The sequence below is a fragment of the Toxotes jaculatrix genome, chromosome 5 (genome assembly GCF_017976425.1).
Source record: "Toxotes jaculatrix isolate fToxJac2 chromosome 5, fToxJac2.pri, whole genome shotgun sequence".
Lineage (NCBI taxonomy): Eukaryota > Metazoa > Chordata > Actinopteri > Toxotidae > Toxotes > Toxotes jaculatrix.
In genome coordinates, this window is record NC_054398.1 from 12,317,761 (window position 1) to 12,330,230 (window position 12,470).

A 12,470-nucleotide genomic window follows, 5' to 3' on the forward strand; every position below is an offset into this window, starting at 1 on the left:
GCCTGTCTCTCACGCACCAGTTACGTCTGACCGTAAAAAATAGAAACTTCCAAGATGGCCGAGTCCGTGGACTCCATGCATTTCGCAGCAAACAGCAAAACAAATTCCCCTAAACCCCTGATAGCCAAACGGCCGCCGGAGAGCCGACCGCAGTCTTCCAGCGACATTTACCCACCGCCCCCCAAGAAGGTCCGGGTGGAGGAGAAGGGCCTGAAGCACAGGAAACTGAACGGAGAGGTGTGCGCAGGGGAAAAACACAACGGGAAGCAGAGTTGTGGGAGCCCAGCGAAATGGAGTTTCGGCCCGGCCAAGGCGAGCCACTCCACCGCCGCCGCGGTGCCAGCGACCCCCGCTCGGAAAATCTTCAAAATCAGCAACTTCCTCGCTTCGCCTCTCAAAGTGAAGAAGGCGAAAGAGAAACGACACAAGGAGAAGGAGAAAAGCGGCGAAGCGCAGCGGAGCTCCGCCGCGGGTGTGGAGAGAGTGAGCCCAGCTAGCTGCCATACAAAGACCGAGAACGGCGACGTGAAAATGCTACAGAGAGGTAGGACTACACAGCCAGCCCGCTCACCACAGGACTCTGTCCAGCCAGGTTATCACCTAACTAAAAACCCAATGTGGAGTAATACTATGATAAAACGATTTATTGAATTATTACATAATTTGCTGTACCACAGGCCCCAGTATTTATTAGGCCCAGATGGGGATTTATACACGTGGAAATGTTTGTTCGTCAGTAATGTGTCTCTACATGAACATAACAGCATTTCACTTCACCCTGTCTCCTCCACTACTCTTCTCAGATCATCGTGTGAAGGAGAAGGACAGAGAGAAGAAAAAGAATAAAGAGTGGAAAAATCACAAATTGCCACCTGTGCATGACATTGCAAGAGAAAACGGAGAAGTGATTTCTCCACAGAAAGGTAGGAATTCGGTGTAACATTGACCAGCTGGGATGAAAAGTGTTTTTTCATTATGCTGGGACAACTCTGAATTACATTGGTCCCTTAAATATGTTTTGCCCACATATAGTTTTAGAAGTGTGACTTAGAGGTGCAGCTTTGCTCTTGTGTTAGTAGAAAACAGGTCAAATCAGAGCAAATGACTCCAGTATGATTAAGTATCTGAGTTTAAACAATGTTAGGATATGTAATGATATCATTTTTTATTTTTTGAGTGAGAGAGTTTAAAGTTCATGCAAATCAGAAACACTAAATGCACATTGATTTGTAGGTACATTAAAATATAATCTAGTGCAACAAATGTCTTTACTGTTACACGGTGTTGTTAATGTTCAGGTGTAGAAATAAAAAAAATTATTATCCTCTCTCACAGAATCTAAGGAGAAGCCCAAAGCTGGTTCAGAGGAAGACCTTCTGCTGAAGAAACTCAAGAAGAAGAAGAAAAAGAAACACAAAGATGGGGAGCGGGTGAAGGAGAGGTATAGCCGACCCAAAATGTATCATCGCTCATGCCAGACGGTGTGTTCAGGAGTGTCCCTGGGTCTGCCTGAGTTCCTCAGTCGAATTAATGGGAACAGCAGCATTGACGGCAGCGGTCTTCTCCACACCAACACTGCGCCACAACAACACCATCAGGATCCTCCTGTTACTGCCACTACCTCTGCCTCCATCTCCTCCATGGTCATGGACAGGCTTGCCTACAGCTCCCCGCTGCACTGCACTCCAGTGCCGGGCCTGCCCGGTCTGGAGTTTGGTCATCTGATCCACATCGAGCAGCAGGCCAATGGAGGAGCGTCTGTGGCGCACGCCTATAGCGAGCAGCTTTCCGCTCTGTCTCCAGCCGAGATGCAGCGCTTCGCCCAGGAGTTTGTGACCCTGTCGTTCAGCGAGGACGGGGACCAGGCTGCCTGTTTCGTGATGGGAATTATTCATGGAGCGGCATCCTACCTCCCAGACTTCCTGGACTACTTCTCCTACAAGTTCCCCAATGCACCAGTGAAGATGGAGGTGCTCGGGAAGAAGGACATAGAGACGACAACCATGGCCAACTTCCACTCTCAGGTGAGATTGTTGTTTTCTATTGTAAGAAAGCTCTGTGTGCAAGAGGCAGCTGGACTGTCCACAGCACAGGTTCACACGTGAACCGTTTAAGTTTTAAGATATCGTTTCACACTGCTTTGAGCCACCTTTGCTCCTGTGCTCAAAGCATTTCACCGTCCAGGTTGTCTCATGGGGCTGTAAGCTTTCATGGTGTGTGTCACGTCATCAGTCGTCACTTATCTTTGGTTTCTTGGAAATCTGGTCTGCTCGAGTGCTTGATGGTGATTATGACACCTTAATGTGTCAGCCTCTGAAGGTAGTGCTGAACGAAGTTTAATTATGCATAAGCTCAAAGATGTTATTCTGTGCTTTGTAAAGGTAACTGCAACTAGGCCTGCATTCTGGTGACTGTTTTGTGGTAGCCTTGGTTTGTGTTAATAATTTTGTTTTGATGCTAAATTTATAAAATGAGCAGAGGTCCACGTCTTCAGTCTAAACTTCTCCACCAGCTGGTTGCAGTTGTTGTGATAATCTTCAGTGTTGCTTTCACTTGATTTTTTTTTGTATTATTGTTTCTGATTTGTTTCTTATCGCTTTCCTTACATACTAAGTAGGTTTGAAACAATTCTCTTTCACCCCCTTAATCTAAAATCCTGTCAAATTAGTTAATTTGACAAGATATAAGTAGAATGTTGCCATTCGCAAAAAAGAAAATAAAATTATGAACACCAGTGAAAGCTGCTCAGCACTTGTCTGAGACAAGTGTTTTTATAAAGCATTTGTCTTTGGATGTTTATTGAAAGAACCTTTAATGAAACGGCACAAGATTTGTTGTCAGAAACCTCCAGTTTTATATGAGTCACAGTTTGTTTCCATATTAGCCATAAAACAGTGTTTCCCACCTGCACGTGAGATACATTAACGTCAACTCCCACAATGAGGCACAAATATCCGAAGAAGTGCCAGGATCTTGCTTTTTAAATTATTTATCAGTAATTACTAAACATCTATTTATATCTGCCATAAACGGCTGCATCCCTACAGTGGCTGCATCTTGCTAGACATGATTAAGAAATCTAATCCACTTGAGACAGCTGTTTGTTAAATTATATTTCTAAAACTTAAAAAAAAGGATGTTAGCATTTACTAACAATTACAAATTATGTTGCTCTTACACCTCATCCACAGCTTTTAGTCTAACATCATCTGAACATTTTTAGGACTTGAGAGAATCCATTTAGGTCAGGCAAACATCAGATCATTCATGCCAGGGACCCCTTACTGGGACGAAAAATTTTCCAAGGTGTCCCTTGACCGTACTGGTTCTCCATGCGCTTTGTAATCAGATATTGCTTCAGCTTGTCTGGCATCATGCCGTCCTCCACTACCAACGTAAGGCAGATGATGCATTTCATCCTGCTGCTGTTCTCTATAAAACCAAATTCGATACAACTGTCAGCATATTTTCTTGATTTAGCTGGTTTGGGTATAACGTCACGTGATGAACGGGAATGTGAACTTATATTTTTCCATACCGGCACACGGTGATGGTGAAGCATCCGTGTCGAGTGCTCCCCCACTTAAGTGAGTGATTGATTCATGACTGTGTTTGCTGTTAGACTTGACAAGATGTGTCAGAATCACAGAGTCTCTACTGGCACTAAGCTTACACGTGGGAGTAATGGATTCAGTATTTACATGTATTTGATTGCACAGCTTGGCTCAATAGCCTGAAATACGCACTTTTTAATAAAACAGCACAGTTTTATCTCAGTGTTTTGTTCCTCCTGGCTGTGTGTCAAGGCCCACAGGGGTCTTCAGTTCTCACTTTTGAGAATCCCTATTTTAGAGCATCTCAAACGGCGTCTTGTGACGCTGCAGCGTGTTTTGTCTTTGTTGTGGAAGACTGGAGGGAGCGCCACTTGTCAAGGCCCATTCTCCCTCTGTGTCTTCCACCAGTCCTGGAGTAGGTTTAAGGCATAGTCAGGCTAATTTTTCTGCAGGAAAATAAAACCTCTTACACACAAAAGTAAGTCAGAAGGGAGAGGAGAATAACGTGGTGGTAGTCAAGCCTTTGGAAGTCATCAACTCCAGTGTAGCTGAAATCTTGATTGGTCTAAATGTTCAAACACTTGATTATTTGACCTATGTTGACATTTGGAGTTGGGAGTCTTGGAGGAAGTAGTTTGGAAAATACTCTACACCTCGGCTGTAGTCAAGTAAACACTCACAGGGTCATATCAACAATTTAATCAGTATCTGGTGTCATTATCTGTCGCTGTCAAAAGACCAACATTTAAAGGAGGGTTAAGTGATTCTTGAGGAAGACTGTTGATATTTGAACTCAGCAGCAAAACAAATACACCCCTCACTTCAGTGCTCATTTAGAAGCTCCACCCCCCCAGTTCAGGGACGTGTATTGCCGCGGTAACGACACAATGGCAGAATCCAGAGCGTCATATACGGTGTGGAAATGGACACACTTATCTCATAGCTAAGCAAACATTATAATAAATAATGTCATCAGACAAATGACATGCTCACCAACAGCATCCAAAACACAACAGAGTAAAACCCTACAGTGACAGAGGGAGCCCAGTACAGTGACCTGAGCTTTCCGTGTGTGATACGTGCATATCACATATCCAGAGTACAATAAAATGGAATTTACAGATTTCTGATAGTGCCACCTAAAACAGAATATTATACAATGTCAGGATTGTTGTATTGGGTTGCATTTGTTGTACCTAATAACATGACTATTGGTGTATGGTGTGTGTGTGTGTATATGTATATATATATATTCATTTATTTTTACTGTGTAATCATTTGCATTAAAATTTCTCCTTTATCCTTTTAAGTTATAACTTAATTCAGTGTAACTAGAGACACAGGTGTTGTACACAACCTTATGTAGTCTCCTCACACACATTACAAACTAAAGCTTCACAGTGATCAAAGAGTTGAATCACTCTGATTCTGACACATAATAAAAGTTGATAAGCTTTTCTCAGGCTTCATGAAATCCCCTTCACACTGCGTAAGTGGACACTGGACACGTTCGTTCAGCTGAGCCCTTGATGTGTGGGTCTTCCAGTTTTCTAGATTTGATTAGCTTTTTTTTATTTTTGCTTGAAAATTGAGCGCATTGGCGTTCCACCAAAAGACCTAAATCTGTGTGTTTAAGATCCTGTTAACTGGAAAGCAGATGCTGATGGTGCTGAGTGCTTTATCAAAGGCAGGTGCACTGGAAAGGCCACACCATTTATGTTAATAACACATTGACAGTTCTAGCCTGAGTAGTTGTCTATAAAAGGTGCATATAGTTTTTAAAAACGTTTCGACCAGCAGTGGGCTACATGTTGTTTTTAGTGAAAGATTTATTCTGGTAAGATTTATTGATATCTGCTGGGTGAGTCTGATCCGTTTCCTCTGTGGTCCCATGCTACAGGTGAAGCGGACATATTCCCAGGGAACATACCGTGCCGGGGCCATGCGGCAAGTAAGTCTGGTTGGAGCTGTGGATGAAGAGGTTGGAGACTACTTCCCAGAATTCATCAGCATGTTAGAGGAATCTCCCTTCCTGGAGGTGAGTGTTTTCGTTACGCATGTGTATGTGCCCACCCCTACAGCTAGAAGACGTGTGAACACCTGTCTAGCTTTTCCTTGTCAAAAGAGTCATCATGTGATGAAGTTTCTCGCCCCGTGTTTCTGCAGCGGACTCTGCCCTGGGGGACGTTCTCCAGTCTGCGGCTGCAGAGCCCCACTGAGAGCGACGACGGCCCCATCATGTGGGTCAGACCCGGAGAACAGATGATCCCTTTGGCGGACATGCCAAAGTCACCCTTCAAAAGGAAAAGGTGTGTGGAAATACCGAGTCTGTAAATGTTCACCAGCGCACAGGTGTTATCGTCTCACCAGTGTCCTCATTTTTACAAGCAGGAAAATTAGTTTCAAGTAGAGCTGACATAGCAAAACCACATCTTAGTAAAATATTTTTGGTGTTATCTCTTACCTGAACATGCTACGTACTTGTATTTCACCATGCCCTGAACATATCCGGACTATTGCAAATAAATGTATTTCAGGTCCACCAATGAAATAAAGAACCTGCAGTATCTACCCAGAGCCAGTGAGCCCCGGGAGATGCTGTTTGAGGACCGGACAAGAGCCCACGCCGATCACATCGGTCAGGGGTTCGAGAGACAGACTACTGCTGCTGTGGGTGTGCTGAAGGCCGTGCGCTGCGGGGAGGAGTGAGTACACAGTGGCAACTTTTTAACTGTATCACACTTTTAAATCATGCTTTTGCTCAGTTTATTCATTGTATGTCAGATTCTAAGTCAGACCCGGTAAACAGGACTTTGTTTATTGCCCTGCAGCAGTGACGCTCCTGCCAGGATCACCAAAGATGTTGTGTGTTTCCACGCTGGAGATTTCCCAGATGTGGTCATGAGGCTGCAGCTGGACCTCCACGAACCTCCGCTGTCTCAGGTGGGTCAGATTTATAAATCCTGTCTAGTCAGATGCAGCTGGACACGGCAGATATAAATAGACAACTTCTTGTCAAATATCCCTCAGAGCTTTCCAATATGTTTATATTAACACTAAACCAAATGACTGAGTGTAATGTTATAGGGGTCACTCACACAGACAGTGATCACACAGCTGCAGTTCCCCTTAGCTCAGCTGAGGTTTTAGTGTCTTCCAGCTCATTGTTTTGTTTTTTCCAGCCCAGAACTTGACTATTTTGGTTTACTCATCAACCTGCTTTCCAGCCACAGGCAGCTGTTTTCAGTTGAAAAGCTCTGATAAACCCACTGTAGACTACTCGCTCAACACCAAACGGCAGACAGACATAGTTAGCTACTAGCTGGTGAACATAGTGCAACAATTAGCAGCTAAAGAGACAGAAAATCTTTACAGGAGTTTGTAAAGACCAAACCAGAGCTAAAAGGAAAGTCAGCACTGGCCTTACAGTCGCCCTGCTGTGTGTGTGAGCAGAGGTACTCCAAATGAATGGATGCCGCTCCATTTTTGTAGTATATGTAAAGGCAAGATGTCTGTGATATTAACTTTAATATACCAGCACTGCGTTTACAGTTTGTTGCCAGAAAAAATCGATATGATGCAGCTTTAAGTGTGAAAAAGAAAACCTACAGCTTTTGACTTCTGACATGCCACATTGTCTCTTGGTAATCAATATATAGTAGAGGAATTTTCCAGTATAATGCTTTTAGTCTGTGAAGTAAATCAACTTTTTTTCCCCCTAACACACAACTGAAGTTCCACATGTGCTCGTTTTATCACGGAATTACTGAATCTCATCTTTTCCTGTCACTGCGCCCACAGTGTGTACAGTGGATCGATGATGCCAAGCTGAACCAGCTACGGAGGGAAGGGATCCGATACGCCCGTATCCAGCTCTACCACAATGACATCTACTTCATCCCCAGAGGAGTTGTCCACCAGTTCAAGACTGTGTCGGCTGTCTGCAGTCTGGCCTGGCATATCCGACTCAAACAGTATCACCAACACGAAGAGAAGGAGGAGGAAGAGGAGGAGGAGGAGGAGGAAGAGGAAGAGGTGAAGGAAGAGGAGAAGTGCGCACAAGCAGTCACACTTCCTATCAAGGAGGAGGAGGAAGACGAGGAGGTAGAAGGGAAGGAGTGTGACCGTGCTACACAGAAAGTGACGAAGCCAGAGGAGGAGGACACTGAGGGAATGGAGGCGCCGTTCCCACAAACTCTGACACAGATTTTCAAGGAGGAAGAGCAAGAGAACAGAGCTGAGATGAAGGAGTCATCAACGACACAGTCTGTAACTTTTGTCAAGAGGGAGACAGACGAAGGTGTGCTCACTCATACACTAAAGGAGCCTAAAGCTGAGGAAGATGAGAAAGAGGAAGGTAAGGGAGGGGGAGATAGAGGCGCAGACACATACCAGACTCAGCAGAAAGGCCAAGAGGAAGGTGGAGTGGACAGTGCATCTTTAAAGTCGCTACAGCAAATTAAGAAGGAGAATGATGTGGAGGAAGAGCGGCAGCAAAAGACAACTCTGCCAGGTCAAGGTCTGAAAGAGAAAACTAAAGATAGTATAACGACCACTTACAACACATCACCAATCAAAAAGGATAAGGACAAAGGAAAAAGAGAGAAAGATGAGAAGGAAAGGGCTAAGGAGAAGAAGGACAAGGATAGGAGTAAAGAGAAGGAGAGGGATAAAAAGGAAAGGGGAAAAGACAAGGATAGAGAGAAGGACAGGATGAGAGAGCAGGAAAAGGTTAAGGCGGAGGGAGGAAGAGAGGGTAGTGCATCGATGCAGCCTTTGCCACAGATAAGGAAAAAAGAGGACGAGGAGCGGACAAGAGAGGGCAGCAAAGCCTCTCAAACTTCCCTGCCCGCTCAGAGAGACGAGAAGTGGGCCAAGGAGTGGGACTCAAAGACACAACCCCACATCAAGAGAGAGAAGGAGCACGATAAAGACAGGGGAGGCACACAAGCAGCGTCTCACCCGCGGCCAGACAAAGAGGAGGCTCGAGACGCCTGTTCACATAAACACAAGTCTTCGCATGGGAAGAAGGAGAAGAGCGGGCACAGGGAGGGCAAGGAGAGCAACCCGGCAAGTACGCAAGGAGTGCAGGCAAAGACAGGGAGAGAGGACGGGAAAACGAGCACTCCCAAACCTGCGAACATTCAGGCTAAGAAGGAAGGAAAGAAGGAAAAAGACGTCGGCATTAAGGACGAGAGGAAGAAGTCGTCATCTGGTCCCACGCCACCAGAACATAAACAACCACGGACACTCATCACCTTTGACCTCTTTAAGCCGATGGAGGCTCACCAAACTCTCGCTCTTTCCTTCACAGACAGTAGACCTAAGACCCACCATCACAGTGACTCTCGAGGCTCTTCGTCTAAGCCTGGATCTGACAGTCGGACAGTTGTGCCCTCTAAAGGACCAAAAGTAAAAGACTCGGTGCAGGGAAAACCTGCCACACCCCTACAGGACACTCGGCCACAGCAGCACTCGTTAAAACAGCCCCTGAAAACACACATGCCCCAAACACAGAAAGACTTCTTAATATGAATGTCTTGATGTCTAGTCGTCTTCTTTTTTTTTTTTTTTTTTTTTTTACTGTACAACTTACGCCAAGGCTTTGTTAAAATATTTGAAAATGCATCCTTCCTTCAGACATTAACTGGTCTAATTTGTAAACAACGAGCAGGTGCATTCCATTCATTTGCTGACACAGCCGTATTATGCCAGTGAGGCAGTGAGGATGCACTCTCCAAGTGTTTTAACAGGGCCTAAGAATGTAAGCTAAGTAGCTCACTTCACGTTTGTTAGCGAATGTATGTAGGCTCTTTACAAAATGTTATGTGACCCGTGTGTCAGTGCCTGTGCACTACTTAGCTTCGCTCTTAAAGCACCTATTTTAGGTACTGGACTAGCCAATCTGAAAACAACCATCCTTACTCCCTGCTGTAAGAATCACCTGCGTTCACTGTTTGGAACATGTCAGCAAGTCACAGAGCTCCTGCTGAAATCCTCTCTTGGCCATGTTGCTTTAGTCGATGGAGTTTGTTTGTTTCTAACACTCCAAAAATCGGAGCAAGCAGTTGTTTTCAGACTGGACTTTGTTTGACTCACACAGGGCTGTAAATGATACTGTATGTACCAAAACTGTACAGTATAGATGTTATTAGCACCAATGTGAGAAAATGTATACAGAAATTGCATATATTTTTTGTAAGACAAGTTTTATTTTCCATAGAACTTATTTATATCATTTACTGTCTGTTTTTATTTGAAACCAATGTATGTGAAAATTTTGTTGTAAATACATTTTATTTCCTAAGATAAGACTTGGTAGTGTGATTTATACTCTGATCAGAACCTCTCAATAAATGGTTCAAAATATTGACTTAGTCGATGTTAATGTCTCTCCTGCATTTCATGTTTTATTAAGGTTTCAGTATTCGTCTTTTTAGCTCCTGTAGAGAGCTTGGCTCTACAGATGACGGATGTTGGTCCAACACTGAATACTACTGGATGGACTGCCATGAAACTTGGTGCCACTCAGTCCAAACTGTCCACTTCTTCATCCCTTCAATCCATGACAGGATATCTGTAATATCTGTGATGCTAAAATAAAATAGGCTGCTAAAAGGCCTATTAAGCAGCACAGTGAAAACAGGTTGCACTTAATGTAGGTCACTTTGGACAAAAATGTCTGCCAATTTAAAGTACTATGACTGACAAAGGATGAAGTGCAGCTCAAGCTTGACATGGTGAGGCACGACAAAGTGACAGTTTACACTGATGACAGCTGAGTCTGACAGTGTTGAGCTGTGCCTGAAAAGGTGAATTGAGATGTCCTGAAACAGCCAGTACACAGGATAAACCCAGCTGATCGAGGGAACGGCATGGCCTTTCATCCAATCCAAAAACTACAATGTTTTCCATGAAAATATAAAGGACTTTTTTTAATCCATACAGTCAAGAGAAAGTTCTGAATTTACATTCAAATGGTGTCAGTGGCAGAGGGACGTCCCTGGAGGGTTACTGACAAATTTGAGATTTCCTACTGCTTTACAGAAATGCTCAAATAGTGATATACTTTGCAACAGTGAATCCACAAACAGGTTATATGGCTCAGTGGCACACAGTGCATGCTAGTGCAGACCAGGTAATTTCATCCTGTCAACACACCGCTAGTGTCAGTGTTACATGGACACCACATTCGAGAGTGTTGCATTGGTGTGTACATATGTGTGCTCTCTCCCTAAAAAGTTAAGAGGTGAATTGTAGACCAACATTTAGTGTAGTAAAGAACTGGTGTATGGATCACAAGTCACAATTTCTTTTTCGCTGTTGCCTAAAGACAAGTCAGAAGGCAGTGATGGGAATGCCAGAGCAATGTAAATTCTCCCTTCCTCTCATATTTAAAAACTGTAAACCACCCCGTGTAGAACTCATTGGAGCCTGTTTAGGTGGCAACCTGCTGTAGCTTATGCAAAGTGTAGCAGAAAAAGTGAATATCATGATTACCTTGACAAAGAAACAGTGTTTAATGTGGATCAGTCATGTCTGGCTGATCCACAATCTGCTTAATAAGGTCAGTGTTGGCTCTGACACCAATCCAGGGGATTGGATTGGTGCACCCATAGCTAGAGAAGCTTGAGTGCAGAAGGTTTTAGTCCCCTGTATAATAGTACTGCAGAGTTCAGTACCTCCAGTTCAGTCCCTCCTGTAGTGGAAAACACTGTGTCCCAGCTCCACCAGTGCCCCACTCAACAGCACCCACAAAGGGACACACACTACGCTGACCCACATGTCAGTGAGTTTCTCCAGGCGGGAGCACAGAGTCAGGCAGAAGGCCAGCTTCAGCAGCAGGGCTGTCAGGTACCACAGCCTCCTCTTCAGGCTCTGCTCGCCGTCCCTGGGGTCAAAGTCTGGCTTGCAGCGCCCTGCCATCTTCACTATCAGCATAAGGATGAGGATGGTGTCAAAGGTCCAGACAGGGAGGAAGATGAGGAACCAGTTCCAGTGGATCTTGGAGTCCAGCTTGAGGACCAGCATGATGAGGAAGATCAGGGCAAAGATCCAAGAGAGGAGCACTCGCTGAGCCAGGGACATCTTCATCTACAGAGGACTGGCACAGAGCCAGTGTCATCCACACCCAGAGAGAGGACTGAGGAGCACAACCAAGGTGACACACACACACACACACACAATCTGAAAACACACCACAATACAACTCAGCAGGCTTCCTCTCTGATGGATGTGATGCTCCATTAATGAGCACATGACAGATAATAAGAGTCAGCTCTGGTCGTACATCAAGACTCTCACCACTAGTGTTTAGGCTTTTCATAAATTTCGTCAATGAGTCCTCTCACTTCCACTTAGCATTAGAGCAAACCTAAAGCTACTGCCTGTTAGCAAGCTACAGCTAACTTATGAAACCAAAGTAAAAACATTGTTCAGAGATGCCTTACCTCGTTCACCAGGAGAGTCAGTCTGTTTGCTTAAAACCGAAGTTTGAAAGACCAAATCTACACCAACAAGGCCAGTGTCAACACATCTAAACAAAGATTTAGTTTCTTACAGCGAGGAGTAGGGGATACACTGTAGTTAGCTTTAGCTGCGGTAAAGGCAAGGCTTCCGGTCGGTATTTTCGAAACAAAAGCATGTTCTTTTTAATCGACGGTTGGAATTTATTTTGATAGATAACAGCAAGGGCTCCAGTTTACAAATAATATAAACTTGGTGGTTAGCCTAATATTGTTATATTTAATTATAAAATGTGAAACATTCCTGTCTATGGTGTCTGGTAATAATTTCCTGAGGTGAGGTGGGATTGGGATGTATACTGGGGGAATCTGGACTCTTAAGTAGTATTGACACACATGGCAATATCAATCAGGGCAAATACTCTATTACCAATAAACCAGGTATTTACAA

At 44.3% G+C, this 12,470-nt stretch overlaps 2 protein-coding genes across 3 annotated transcripts; one reads left to right on the plus strand and one right to left on the minus strand.

Annotated features, from left to right (window-relative positions):
- The first annotated feature begins 19 nt into the window (after window positions 1-19).
- LOC121182021 (lysine-specific demethylase RSBN1L-like) lies at window positions 20-9,089 on the plus strand. The gene is made up of 8 exons (XM_041038297.1): window positions 20-544; window positions 804-923; window positions 1,336-2,024; window positions 5,455-5,592; window positions 5,721-5,863; window positions 6,092-6,259; window positions 6,386-6,497; window positions 7,356-9,089. Exons 1-8 carry the CDS (start codon window positions 55-57, stop codon window positions 9,087-9,089), a joined length of 3,594 nt encoding a protein of 1,197 aa, XP_040894231.1. The 5' UTR covers window positions 20-54.
- Window positions 9,090-10,463: 1,374 nt separating this feature from the next.
- On the minus strand, window positions 10,464-12,165 carry tmem60 (transmembrane protein 60). 2 transcript variants are annotated; one of them, XM_041038298.1, is made up of 2 exons: window positions 12,005-12,165; window positions 10,464-11,697 (listed from the first exon to the last, which is right to left on the minus strand). In XM_041038298.1, the coding sequence occupies exon 2, from the start codon at window positions 11,646-11,648 to the stop codon at window positions 11,244-11,246; it is 405 nt and encodes a 134-aa protein (XP_040894232.1). In that variant the 5' UTR covers window positions 11,649-11,697; window positions 12,005-12,165; the 3' UTR covers window positions 10,464-11,243. The 2 variants fall into 2 exon arrangements, with proteins under 2 accessions (XP_040894232.1, XP_040894233.1); XM_041038299.1 differs by having other exon boundaries at window positions 10,464-11,741.
- Between the last annotated feature and the right edge of the window lie 305 nt (window positions 12,166-12,470).

What these genes read in the sequence shown, in the direction of transcription:
- tmem60 (XM_041038298.1), bottom strand. Translation starts at nt 11,648, where the DNA reads ATGAAGATGTCCCTGGCTCAGCGAGTGCTCCTCTCTTGGATCTTTGCC.
- LOC121182021 (XM_041038297.1), top strand. Translation starts at nt 55, where the DNA reads ATGGCCGAGTCCGTGGACTCCATGCATTTCGCAGCAAACAGCAAAACA. An exon ending in TGGCCAACTTCCACTCTCAG is followed by an intron (nt 2,025 to 5,454) that starts GTGAGATTGTTG and finishes CCCATGCTACAG; the next exon opens with GTGAAGCGGACATATTCCCA. An exon ending in TCACCCTTCAAAAGGAAAAG is followed by an intron (nt 5,864 to 6,091) that starts GTGTGTGGAAAT and finishes AATGTATTTCAG; the next exon opens with GTCCACCAATGAAATAAAGA.